The sequence below is a fragment of the Acinonyx jubatus genome, chromosome B2, assembly GCF_027475565.1.
Source record: "Acinonyx jubatus isolate Ajub_Pintada_27869175 chromosome B2, VMU_Ajub_asm_v1.0, whole genome shotgun sequence".
Classification (NCBI taxonomy): Eukaryota; Metazoa; Chordata; class Mammalia; order Carnivora; family Felidae; genus Acinonyx; species Acinonyx jubatus.
The window spans coordinates 70,449,270-70,462,350 of record NC_069385.1 but is presented as its reverse complement, the minus strand read 5'-3'; the positions used below and the strand labels follow the sequence as shown (position 1 = coordinate 70,462,350).

The 13,081-nt window shown below is 45.1% G+C and overlaps 1 protein-coding gene across 8 annotated transcripts in view; it reads right to left on the bottom strand.

The window, feature by feature from the left end:
- Positions 1-495: 495 nt before the first annotated feature.
- BACH2 (BTB domain and CNC homolog 2) overlaps positions 496-13,081 on the bottom strand; it is a 354,258-nt gene continuing 341,672 nt past the window's right edge. For all 8 annotated transcript variants that reach the window (XM_053222463.1, XM_053222465.1, XM_053222467.1 and 5 more), the window contains 2 exons: positions 11,405-11,611; positions 496-6,837 (listed from right to left, as the gene is read on the bottom strand). In XM_053222463.1, coding sequence (XP_053078438.1) covers positions 6,355-6,837; positions 11,405-11,611 — 690 coding nt within the window. In that variant the 3' untranslated portion in view covers positions 496-6,354. The remainder of the gene's footprint in view (positions 6,838-11,404; positions 11,612-13,081) is intronic.

Genomic DNA, 13,081 nt, shown 5'->3' with positions numbered 1-13,081 from the left:
GATTCAAAATGATCAGATATACTTTTCTAGTTGTAATGTATTTACTCCCTTAACCACAATTCTAAACTCCCTGTCTTGCTAATCATTGTATCTTGGTGTTGGTTTAATGCCCCTTTCTCTTGGCTGACTTTCATTTAGCTTTTTCTTTTAAATTAAACCTATTATTTTGAGATCCTTGTAGATTCACATGCCCTTGTAGGAAACAATACCCTTCACCCAGCCTCCCTCCAGTGGTGACATTTTGCATAGCTACCCACAACATCAAAACCAGGAAATTGCATTTAATGCCTATTATCTACTCTCACAGGCACTGGGGATCTGAGGAGTCACTTTAGCAGTATCACATGTTTCAGATTTCTAATCATATTAATCAGGTAGCAGGTAAAGGTCCAAACTAGAGGAAGTCACAGGGCTTCTCTGGGAGAAAAGATTTCCTAAGGCCTCCAGCCCTGTGATCTGTAACAGGGTTCAGGGGCAGAGAAAGCCAGCCTACAATGCATAATGATATGTCTTTATTTCATCAACAGAAATGGTGTCGAGACAAAATTCAGTTAACACTAGCAATTCAACTGAGTGAAATATTTTTTTTTTTGCACAATAGTGTATTTACAATGAGTAAATGAAGTTTCAATTCATTAGTTCATAGCAATGCTTTTTTTCCCCCAAAAAAGGTAAAAATTCTTAGTTACAGAGAATAAGCATCAACAGCCATTTCATTTTTACAGTAAAAACCACAACAAAAACCACAATCACTTAGAAAAAAAAAGACAAGCCTAAGAACTAGTACAATAAAATGATGCATTGAATTAAGTTACATTAATCGCATAGAATCTGTGTAAAAAGTATGTAGAAAAACACCTGATGTAACCTGTTACAGTCGTTGAGCAGTTATGAGAGGTACAGAGGGTTATACAGGTAGATATGTGTGAAACTGTCCGTATTGTTCGACCTGGGGAGGAAGAGAAGAAGGGCTGTGGCCCCTTGCATACACTGAGAAGACCCTGTTTTGAATATGGCCTCTGGAGTTTGTAAGGCATATATTAGAGGTGCACTTGTATCAGACTGGTTCTGGAACAAATTCTCCCAGGCCCTTTTGGCCTCACAAGCAAAGGTGGTGCTTGCCTTGAACGGCTGTGTCTAACCAGAGCCCAAAGTTCCCAAGTGCATTTGGAAGGTTCCTGTTCACTCACTAGAAGTGGCGGGTCTCTTGTGTCAGAGTGTGAATGACGGCATCCCAGCATTCACACGCACCCAATGCATCGTTAGGACCAGGTGGAGGTCACCCCTCTGCCTGCAGACATGTTTTGGTAGGAGACTTAGCATCATTGGTAGGAAAAACCCTCTTTGTCCAAGTCCCTTCCCTCTTTCCTCATCTACGTGTCCGTTAACCCCCCAGGAACACTTGGCACTGAATGGATGGTCTTGGTGCACTTCTGCTTCTAAGGAGGGCCACTGTTTTATCTGAGGTCAGTAAACTGGAATGAAGTGAAAGTCAGAGTTGTTTAGCCATTGCTTGATAGCGAGACGCATGCACCATGTCACAACATCAAACCAAAGCTACAAAGTGGGGCCTCTGCAACCAAGGGGTATTCTTCACAGAACGGCAGCGTCATTTTCATATTATGATTAAAATGCGTGGATATTCACTGGATATAAATATCACCTCCCAGGGTGGAGTGTAGGAAAATACTATACACTTCCTTTTCTTCACAAGAAATGTGTTTGCACCGTCAGTTGAATAATTTATCCTCAATTTGCCACAATAGGTCCTTTCTATGTACAAATACTATCTGCACACACTATTTGTGCACAAATATATTCTATTCTACAGCATCAGTCCTTGATGCTTGGGTCAGGAGATGGCTCGGGCGGTACTGGAAACATACAGCTTGAACACAGATTGCCTCTATGCACACAGACTTCCTGCACGAAAACCAACTCCACATAGGGCACGGCACTGTGGACTGACTCGCCAAAAACTGCACCTACAACAAGATCCTCGATTTTGGGAAGAGATACTAACTCATGATAGAGTGAACAGCTTTATTCCTTAAAAAAACAAAAAGAAATTCTGTCCCTCAGTCTATTTACAGTAATTTGAGGACAAAACTTGATTCTTGCTCCCTTTCCAGGTCTGCGACTCCTTCAAGACTGTAAGCGGTAGGGGAGCAGATTGAAGTCATTTATTAAGCAGCTGCTAGTTTAAATGGGGTGTAATGTAGGGGTCCAGCTAAGTGGGGTCTGAAAGCGCTTCGCAGGCCTTACTCGCTCTGAGAGGGTTCTGCTACCACAGTGTGGAGCGGCCCATAGGGACAGGACTTTGCAGTTTCTTAAAAGGTGTATACTTTATACACCTTTGTTTCTTCTTTAATGGCAATCATAAAATATTAAAAGAGAAAGTGTAGGTATAGATCTTTTTTTTTTCTTAGAAGATTTTTTTAAGTAATCTCTATACCCAACATGGGGCTTAAACTTACAACCCCGAGATTAAGAGTCGCATGCTTTACTGACTGAGCCAGCCAGGCACTCCTAGACCTCTTGATAATAGCTTTGAACTTCACATTGTGCCCACTTGATGTCTGGTGGTTCTGTCATGCAAGTCCTAGAGCTGGTCCCTGGCCTCCTTTTTAAGGAGAAGTGGCAGCTGGCATTCTAATCACTAACCTTTTTTTTTTTTTACTTCCTCAGGAAAGCAATACAAGGATTAAATCCAAAGTCATAGTGCATCTTAAAAGCAGCATACTTTTAGAAAGACAGTTAATAAATTACTTGTACAATATACAAAATAATGTTTTATACTGCAGCATCACCTCTGACGCCTGAGTCATTGGTAGGGAACCCGGAATAGAAATAGCAGGATGGCCTAGTAAGTTTGACAGCTCTTTTGTTTTGTTTTCGCAACTGTTTTGTTCCAGAATCAGTATGTAATGAAGTTTGATTTTATTCAAGGCACCCCCAGATAACGCAGAGAAACAAACACATACAGCAAAGCACTCACCTGCCCAAAGCCTGACCAACCTGAATGAAGTGAGGTTGTCTGCACATACAAGTAGAACAAAGGTGGATCCAAGGGGAGGACTAGATCCAGGCGGATGTTAACCAGCCACAGGGCCACCTCCACTGTTCCTGCCCTAACGGCTCACGCCTACGTTTTTGGAGACCCAACTCGGCTGTGGCAGGGATCCTCCTAAGCAGGCCATGGCAGCAGGGTCCTTTATTTTTGTAAGGAAGGACCTTTAAAAGCACAATTAAATGCCACCATGCTGTGCAAACACTGTTCTTTGCTATTAACTTGCTTTTCTTTTTCATAAAAGACATGGGCCTCACTAAGGGATCCCAGGGAAAGGAGACAGGCTGGTTCTTAAAACTCCACTTGAGGCAATTTGGATTCTGGTCCCCAACTAGTCCTCCCTTTGAATCAACCCAGAAACAATTTGGATGAACACATGGTTCAGGGTAGTAAAAGACAAGACAAGTCACATAGACAATTGCACAAAGCCAGTCACTGTTTATGGTACATAGTGAACAAAATCATAACAACCTGTTAGAAATCTCTAAGAAATGGAAAGACAGTTTTCCAAGCAGTGTTTTTAACCAGTCCCATTGTAGGGGTTTGATTGGGGAAGGGGGAGAAAAGCGAGGCGGGGGTGGGTGGAAGGAGGATGTGGGCTGAGTTAGGGTGGAGGAAAATAAGGAGACCCCTCCCCACCTGGAAATGGCCGTGGCACAGGTGTGTGTGTGCGGACCAAACAACAGACAGCGGGGAGACTGATGGAATGTGGTCAAGACTACCAGTTGCACATGAGTTGTCGCCAGGGTAAGTCAGGCCAGCGAGCTTGTTTGGACCTGGTTATGATACTAGCAGAAAACATTCTTTTTTCAAAAGAAGAGGAGGTCACTTAAAAAAGGCAACATGAGAGTTAAACAATACTGTTGGCTGACTCCTCCACCATTAACACCTGTGGATGTATATCACCTGTGATGTATCACATGATTCACATTGAATTTAAATTCCAGCTGTCACCAGTTTTCCACAAAGGCAAACCCCACGGTGAAGCACAGAACCGTTCCACTAGGCCAAGAAATTCCAACAACCATAATAAAAATGGCAGCTCCTACGCTGAGCTTTACCAAAATCTGACTCAGACTAGCACACACACATACACACGCACACGAGAAAAAACAAAAACCCAGAGGCAGGTTTTAAAAGCGGAACTATTTTAAAAGAAAAGCCTTTTTTTTTTTTATCCTACCGCATGAACCAACAAATTTCTGGCATTCATACATATTTAAACATTTAGCGCTAATATTTGTACAGAAAAGAGTTAATAATACTAAAACATATGTTACTATGATTTCACTTTTCGCCTACGTCATATACTAATTTCCCCTTTTACATGCAGCTTTAATATTGTCCAAACAATGGCACAAATAAAGAAACAAAGTCAACCATCTAGTCCCCACTGCCCACCACCCCATCCCCACATCAAACCTTTCAGGACTCTACCTGCAGCCAGGCTGGAGGGCCGACCGGAGGGAGGGAGCGGATTCCTCCTCCTCTTAGGCTGGCGGCAGGGTCTTGGGCACATCTTCCTGTAAACGTGGCCAGGGGCCAGCACGCCCCCAGAGCCAAGGGAAGCTGCTCTCTGTGGGTTGCAAGCCAACCAGTTTTGCAGCAAGAGAAGAAAATTATCATCAGGTGAGGGTAGGTGTGTGTGTGGTGGGGGAAGGGGATAGGGAGGGCTCCTTGGCCATACTGTATCCAAAGCCTCAGAATGAAATCTGCCTTTGGACAAGAGACGAGCAGAAAAACCTCAGAATTCAACTCAAAGCATTTGGAGAAGGGAGGGAGAAAGAAATGCTTTTGCCTGTATTAGGGACAGACCCCAGGCTTACATGTGCCCTGCTCTCTCCTACTCTGGGTGAACTGCATTAACCCAGGACGCCTGGCGCTGTGATTCAAACCCACTCAGGTGAGATGTCCTGGGAGCTGGGGCCTGGGCAAGGGAGTGGGGTGGCTGATCAGACAAATCCTTCCAAGAAATTCCTCCTGCACTGCACTTTCATGGGCAGGCAGGGGCCTGAGGATAGGTTGAAATGAATGGGACTTGCCCCCTGGGTGAGAAAATAGTTCTAACTTGATTTTTAGGAGCCAATGCCTGCTGAGTTCTGGTACAAAATCATGGGTTCCTGCTGTTTGGATGCACTTTTGAGTGGACGTCCAAACTCTCCCCACTTAGGAGTCTGAACATCCAGCATCAACTCTGAACTCTCTGCATTTAAACTTTGCTTCTGGGAAAGGTGGGGAGGAGGTGAAATATAAAAATATTCAAGCAGATTATTGTCTACACATCCTAGGATGAATTCATTATTTGGCAAGATTATTTTTCCTACATAATTATCACCTGAGTGCTTTTTAATTAGCTAAAATGTCTTACTTTTAAACTAAAAGCAAAGAATATACAGTATACTCGAGTTATACCGAAGTTAACAACTTCATTTAAGAAAATAGGTTTGACCCAAAACTCAGTGCAAGTGGCAAAGTTGACCATGACTGTACAGTATCTGCAAGAAAAACAAAAACAAAAAAACAACCCACAACACTCAGATGACACCATCTGACGGTGCCCAAAGCAAACCAAACAAACAAAAAAAGGGTCTGAAATAAAGCCTCAAAAGAAGTTTCCAACATTGAATTCTGTTCCATAAATAAGTACAAATTGAAATTGAACTGTGAAGCAAGAAAAATGACCATGTTAACAGTTACCAAACTAGTTCTAGCATCGGAGACAAAAGAAGAGGAATGTTGGAACCTGTTTATAAATGAGAAATGAAGTTTTCCAGTTTTAGGATGAGAAAATTGAGGCATGCAGGACTTTTGCATATGGATATATATATATCTTATATTTATATTATATATATAATATGTACAGTCTAGCTATAAAACTTTGATGTGTATAGAAGCTGTCTTCAATGAAAAAAATTGAACATTCAGAAGAAATTCCTGAGATAGGGTTTGTGACATGGGCCACTGAGAAAAAAAATCCGTGGTTGGGTCCTAGAGGTGTTCTAGTCTATCCCTGTTGAGACTGAAATTAACCCACAGACAGGCAGCGTCAGCACCGCCCGTCTTTCCTCGCCTGAGCAAGGGGTAGCACCATTGTGAAGGGAACTGTATATCACTCCCGCTTGAAGAGAGGAGGGAATACTCAAAAACAGTATTGCTGCTAAGAACGCTGTAGTGTGCACCAATTTCCTTCTCGGTTCTTCCAGACAACAGATGAGCAGCACCACAGGCTGACCGGAAAACACCTGGGTGGGAGAGGCGTGAGAACTGGGAGGCAGGCCGCGTCACTAGGTGTAATCTTTCCTGGGCTGTTCGTCGGTCGTACACTTATCGGTCATTTCCTGGCAGAAATCCACGGTCACCGTCTGGCTCCTGGATTCAAGAGGAGGCCCTCTCTCCGAGAAGGTTCCGGGGTCAGCGCCTTCCGGCCTCCTCCCGGAAGTACAGTTTTCCGAGGTGTTGCCGGGCGCCCAGGGGGGCCCGGGGGGAGCCGCTCCCGGCTCCAGGCAGCAGGGGGCGCTTTCCCCCACCGCGCACTGGGAGGCGGCCAGGTTCTGCTCCACGCTCAAGGGCGCAGGATTAATACTGGAGGCTGCGGGGAGGCCCACGGGTCTGAGGACAGGGCAGTACCGGTGCAGGGCCTGGATCTGCTCGGGGCTCTGGATGTCGCGGCACACTTCCTGGGAAAGGCAGGAGAAGTTGTCCAGCAGCTCCCCCATGCAGGCTTTCAGCTGGTTCCTCTCTGACAACAGCTTCTCTTTCTCACACACCTGGACAGCAGAGAGAAGAGAGGGGGCCTGATCAAGCCTGAACGGGAGGACAGAAGCCCGGTTTCTGGGGGTTTTCCAACTTTTATTTTTGCATTTGGCATTGCAGTGTAACTCGTGAATGGCTAGGCCAGGACCTAGGCACCTACAAAATGTATATTTAAGGAGCCCGGGCTCAAGTGTCCTATCGGAGCAGCCTATCCAGATGTCCAGATGTGCTGGAAAGCCTCACACCTTCCCTGTGGCAGCTCTTCATCCCTCTCTGGGGTCTGTCCAAGTGGCCAGCAAAATCACCACCAACCAGAAAACTACAGGGAGTCAAAGTTCTGGTTTCCTGGATTTGGGGGTTTTTAGAGAATCATTTGGAAAACCCTCAGCCCCAAACTTTGGAGTTAAAAAAAATCTCCCCCAAATGTGTTAGGTTTGCCATTTCTGAAGGTCAGAAATGGGCCAATTCCAACTTTATGACATTTTGGAAGAAGGCAAAGCTATGGAGATGGTAAAAAAGCCAGTGGTTGCCAGGGGCTGGGGTAGGGAGAAGGATGAACAGGTGAAGCACAGAGGATTTTTAGGGCAGTGAATTTACTCAATGATATAGTCATGGTGGATACATTTGTCCCAATCTATGGAATATACAACACCAAGAATGAGTCCTGATGTAAATTATGGACTTGGGTGATTATGATGTGTCAAAATAGGTTCCTCAATTGTAACAAATGCACTACTCTGGTGGGAGATGTTGATAAGGGGGGGCTGGTGGTGATGAGTGTATAGGGGCAGGGGGCAGGAGCATTCACTTGTGCTGTGAACCAAAAACTTCTCTAAAAAGGAAAGTCTCATAAAAAAAAAAACTGATGAAAAATCAACGAAAATCAACAACGAAAATCAACCATTGGCAATTTCATACGGTTCCATCAAACAACAGGCCTTCTGGCCTTTGCAGCATACAGACTGAACACAACAGATCCTCTTTAGTACAGGTGGGGACTGTGACATGGGAAGGGCAGACAGAGGCGTGGTGACTGAGCCCTAGCAGACTAGCCCATGGTTCTGAGATGCTGTCCTCAAAGAAAATCCCACACAAGCTCTTGTGTTACTAAAATTCATCATCCCATCAGAGAGATGAATTTCGCCACCAGAGGGGAGACTGGTTAAAGTTTCATCCGAACTATCTGCGTGAGGAGAGAAGATGCAAAGGTTCCAGGAGGCACACACAGTGAAAGAGATGAGGAAACTGGACATCACCACCAGATGGGAGAGAAAATGGAAGGCGGGGGAGGGGGGGGAGTGAGAGAGAGAGAGAAAGCAGGGGAGAGAAGCAAACATACAACACGGGGGCTCTGACATGGGAGCTGTACGTGCTGTAGCATGAATGCAATCTGGCAGGCAGCGTGGGCATGTGTATAGGAGACAGAGATTTACACGGGGAAAGGGCACCTGCTAAAATATTTATAAATTTATCAAGAAAACATGTTTTAAAAATGAAAAATAAACAGATGTACCAGTGCAAGTTGAGAGAAATACATTATGCAAGTTTGCAAAAGCTGAGTGGCGTGCCGGAGGCAGCATGGCGGTGGGGAGTGGGTGTGTGTGTGCGGGAGACTGGCAGGGCAGACTGGCCTGCCCCTGCCTGCCAGTGCCGTACCTGCCGCCCAGACTAGGTGAGCAGGCACGACCCCGCAGTTAGAGGGTGCCGGATAGGAAACAGAACATCCAGGAAGTCTCTTCGTGGAAAATATCTTACATCTGTGGCTGTGCAACCCGGACAGCCAGGAAGACCTGGAGGTCTGCAAAGTGGGAGGCAACACCACCCAGCCCCAGGAGGAGTGTCTCAGTCTCGATCCTGCCACATCATATTTGCAAAGCCACCAACCCCCTACTAATCTGCAAAATGTTCTGGGCCACTTTTAAGGGGAAGAAAATGAAATGCTGCTGTGACCGTGTTTTGGCTCTTCGCAGGAAAGGCAGTATAAATCAAGGCCCTGGTTACAAGCATGAAGCTCTAAGTCACAGATATACAGTGATGAGCACAGGAAACTCTCATGCGGCAGCAAAATGTAGCATATTATTTAAGAAGTTGCCAAAAAAGTGGGAGGAGAAGTAGGAGGTGCCCTCTCCATTTTTCAACTGAACAGTATTAAGCAAAGTGCTTTAGGTATCTGCCTGGTGTGTGGCTTAGACTTTATTGTTTGTTTGGTATTACACAAGTACATGGAAGGACAGAACTCTAATTACAAAAATCAGGTGTTTCTCAAACATGGGTGATGAGACTCATTCTACACAGGGCTGAATGATCATGGACATATGCCCAATGTCCTGACAAGTTGTACTGAGCAGGCTCAGCCTTGCCTGGGTCCCTCCCTAAGCCCAGTAGGCTTTCAGAAGACCCATATTCACCACCAACAATGTCTTGCCCCCTTATGTGGCTTAAATACAATTTTTTGTTGTTGTTAAAGCAACATTCAAGAAAAGTTTGAAAGAAAGAAGGAATTCATAATTCCACAATCTGGTCACAATTTCAAAGAAATTTCAGGGCAATAGACATTTCCTGAAGGCTTCACCGGGCCTGCACTGGAGACTGAGAGGTGATCCAGTCACTGTCCTTGTTGTGAGGAACCTACCACCTAGGGTGGGGGGCTGGGGAGACAGACACACACAGACGACGCAAGACTGCGGTGATAAGCATGAAGCCAGAGGTCAGATCAGGGCTCCAGGGTGAGTGCCCAGCCTCAGCTTGGACTCAGGGAAGGGGTTTCCTAGACACGTGGCAGTAATGTGAGTCTCAAAGGATGAAGGATGAAATTACAGAAGAAAATGGTCGAGAAACGTCCAAGGTAGAGGGGAGACAGCAGAGGCACAAACACGGAAGTACGAACATAGATGGCAGGAAGTGCGAAGAGCTTGATTTTATTAGGGGTCAAGTTCAAGGATAGGAGTGGAAGGTGATGCTGGAGATAGCTACAGACTGAACCTTGGAAAGCACCAATGTCTTGCTAAGAAGCTTGAGCTTTATTTTGTAGGTGACTTAACCACTGCACACGAGTAAATTTCCCCTGCTTGGTGGGAGTTAATTTATTTATTTTATTTTATTTTATTATTTATTTTAAAGTTTATTTATTTATTTGAGGGGCACCTGGCTGGCTCAGTCGGTTAAGTGTCTGACTTCGGCTCAGGTCATGATCTCATGGTTTGCAAATTCGAGCCCCACGTCAGGCTCTGGGCTGACAGCTCAGAACCTGGAGCCTGCTTCGGATTCTGTGTCTCCCTCTATCCCCGCCCTTCCCCCACTCATGCTCTGTCTCTCTCTCAAAAATAAATAAAACATTAAAAAAATTTTATTTGAGAGAAAGAGAATGTGCACAATAGTGGGGGAGGGGCAGAGAGACAGAGAGAGAATCCCACGTAGGTTCCACATGGTCAGCGTGGAGCCTGACGAGGGGCTTGAATTCATGAACTGTGAGATAATGACCTCAGCCAAAACCAAGAGTCGGATGCTTAACTGACTAAGCCACCCAGGCACCCTGGGCGTTAATTTAAAAAAGAGAGAAAAAATACCCTGAAGTCCTTGATAACAGGTCAATATTTATTTATGCTTTTCAAATGTCTTGTTCTGAGGTTCTCATTGGGACAGTGGCTTACCATGAGACAGAGGATCACTGTGTATATAGTCTGAGGATCCACACTTAGATCATAACTACATCATGTGGTCTCTCTCTTCCTTAGCCTGACACAGGCACAGTACCTAAGATGTTTCCAGTATTTGGCCAGCTGAAAGGTCCAGCTAAATGAGGTTGCACTGGTTGCCTTCAAAGCTACAGTAAGGAGCCAGAGGCCACCTGGAGTTACCTCCTGAAGCTTAAGCTTGCTTACAAAGGAGAAGGGGGCACAGAGCTCCCAGTGAGGGGAGCCTGGGAGATGGGAGCTAGTTCCCTGAGATAAAATAGTCTCAGGCACAGGGAAGAGGTGCCAGCCACTTGGAGGCAGAATCACAAAATCAAGGACCCTGGGACTGCGAGGGGCTTCAGGAGATCATGTGGTGTCCTGTCTGGATTCTACACTCTTCTGTGTGAGGCAGGAGAAAGCAGTGGTGTCTAGATTTGGAATCAGACAACAGGGTTTGCGTTCAAGTTCTGCCACATAGTGGAGAGTGAGCACACTTCTCTGCGCCCCTCTCCTCCTCTGTAACTTCAGATAAAATAGCACCTAAGTCATTGGGTTGATGTGAAGATTAAATGTGATCATTTGCAAAAATAGTTGAGAAAAATACCTGGCCCACACATGCATGCAATAAATGTTAGTGACCAGTCCATGCTGAATGGAAAAAAAGAAAGGACTACCTCTATGTGTATGGCTGAAGGACATAAAATACTGAAACATGATTATAGCTCTGCACAGACACACACAACTGCAGATAGAAAGCTATTCTTTTTTGTTGAGAAACTTGCTTAAAAATAAACCCAACTTCCCCAAATTGTGATCCTTCTCTCCACTTCTCCAGCCTTCACTTCTGCAATTCTGCATCAGTCCTGGTCACTCCGGGTTGCTGACAGCAGTGAACGGGTCAACTCACCAATTTGCGGATTTCACATTCTAAATTCTGAATACAGTCCAGTTTCCTCTTGCGGCAGCGCTGGGCCGCGATGCGGTTCTTGCTGCGCCGTCGGACGTCGTGAATGAACTCTAACTGTTCTGAGGTTAGCTTGTGCATCTTAATCATCATCTGGAAATCATTCCTTGGAAGATCTGTGATTTGATCTACAGGAAAGGGAAGTTTGACCTGAAACCGAGAACAGCAGAATATGATTATGGTAACTGTATTTTAGTTTGAATTCCAGCTGAAGGAACATCAAAAAAATGGTCAAACCTCCTTTTTAAGAGGACCAAATAGTATGGAAACTACTCAAAGTAAGCAGTGATTAATTCTTTCTTGTTTCAAATATAAGTAAGATGTAATATTTAGAGTCAAACAGCACGTGAACACACAAATTATAATGTGGTTATTGTTCCTGAGGTTCTTGAAACAAACAGCACGGAAGATACTGGAAAATGTGTACTTTTTCACTGCTACAGCAATTTTACGAAAGACTCTACAGTCAGTTGAAACCTACTTCCATTGAGCCTCAGCTCAATAAAATAACAATCTACAGACAGATATCATTGAAGGAATTATCTAAAACATTTGAATGAGGACAGCATCACACACGTCAAAGATGCTGGGAAGATGAAACAACCAGTGTGGTTTTTCGGTTATAACAGCATAAGGAGGTACAGCGAGGGAACTCAGATGGGCTCCACCCTGGTGGACTAGAGTTCAAACCTGGGCTTTAGTCTTTCTACCAGCCATGAGACCTCAGGCTAGTTACCTTACTTCTCTGAGTCTCAATTTCCTCATTTTAAAGTGGGGCATGCTTTTGAGCTGCCCAAGGCTATACCAATTTGGGCCCTTTGGCCATTTTCCAAAAATTTAATGGTCATTCCATCTCACATTCTCTTTCACAGCATGTTGACCTTCCTCTATCAAGAGGCGGGATGCGTGTTCCTGCCTCTTGATCACCACAATGCAGCCGGAGTAACAGTGTGTGGCTTGAGGCTAGGTCATAAAAGGAGCTGCGGCTTCCTCCTAGGCTTCTTAGACTGCTTTCTCCAGAGGAAACCAGCTGCCATGCCTAAAAGACTCTCAAGCCACCCTGTGGAGGGCCCAGGCCCATGTGGAGAAGAATGGAGGTCTCCAGCCAACAACCAGCATTGCCTTGTCGGTCACGTGGGTGAACCACCCAGGATGTGATTTCTCTAGGCCCACAGGAACCTTCAGATATGGAAGCCCCAGCCACAGACTTCAGCCTCATGAGGTATCCCAAATTAGAAGTGCTCAGATGGGCCACTCCTGAGTTCCTGACCTACGAAAACGGTGAGAGAAGCTAAATGATTTAAGCCAAGGAGTCTGGGGGTGGTTTGTTACGCAGATAACTGATGCAGATACTGTCGGTAGCAAGATTCCAACTTCTAAACTCTTGACAAACAAAGGCAAATAAGCATTATACAAGGAGAGGACATGAGTCTCTGGAGGAATGGATCTGTGTCCTCCTTATATTCTGTTAAATGCACAGGCTTGAATCTTCCAACAGCTTACCACTACCCTCTCCGAGATTCTTACTGATGGTGCAGGGATGTTAGGGTTCATTTCTGGTCCTGTTTCAGAAAAGGAAGGTTGCATGTTGCTTGACCAAAAGACCAAGTATCTCCTCGG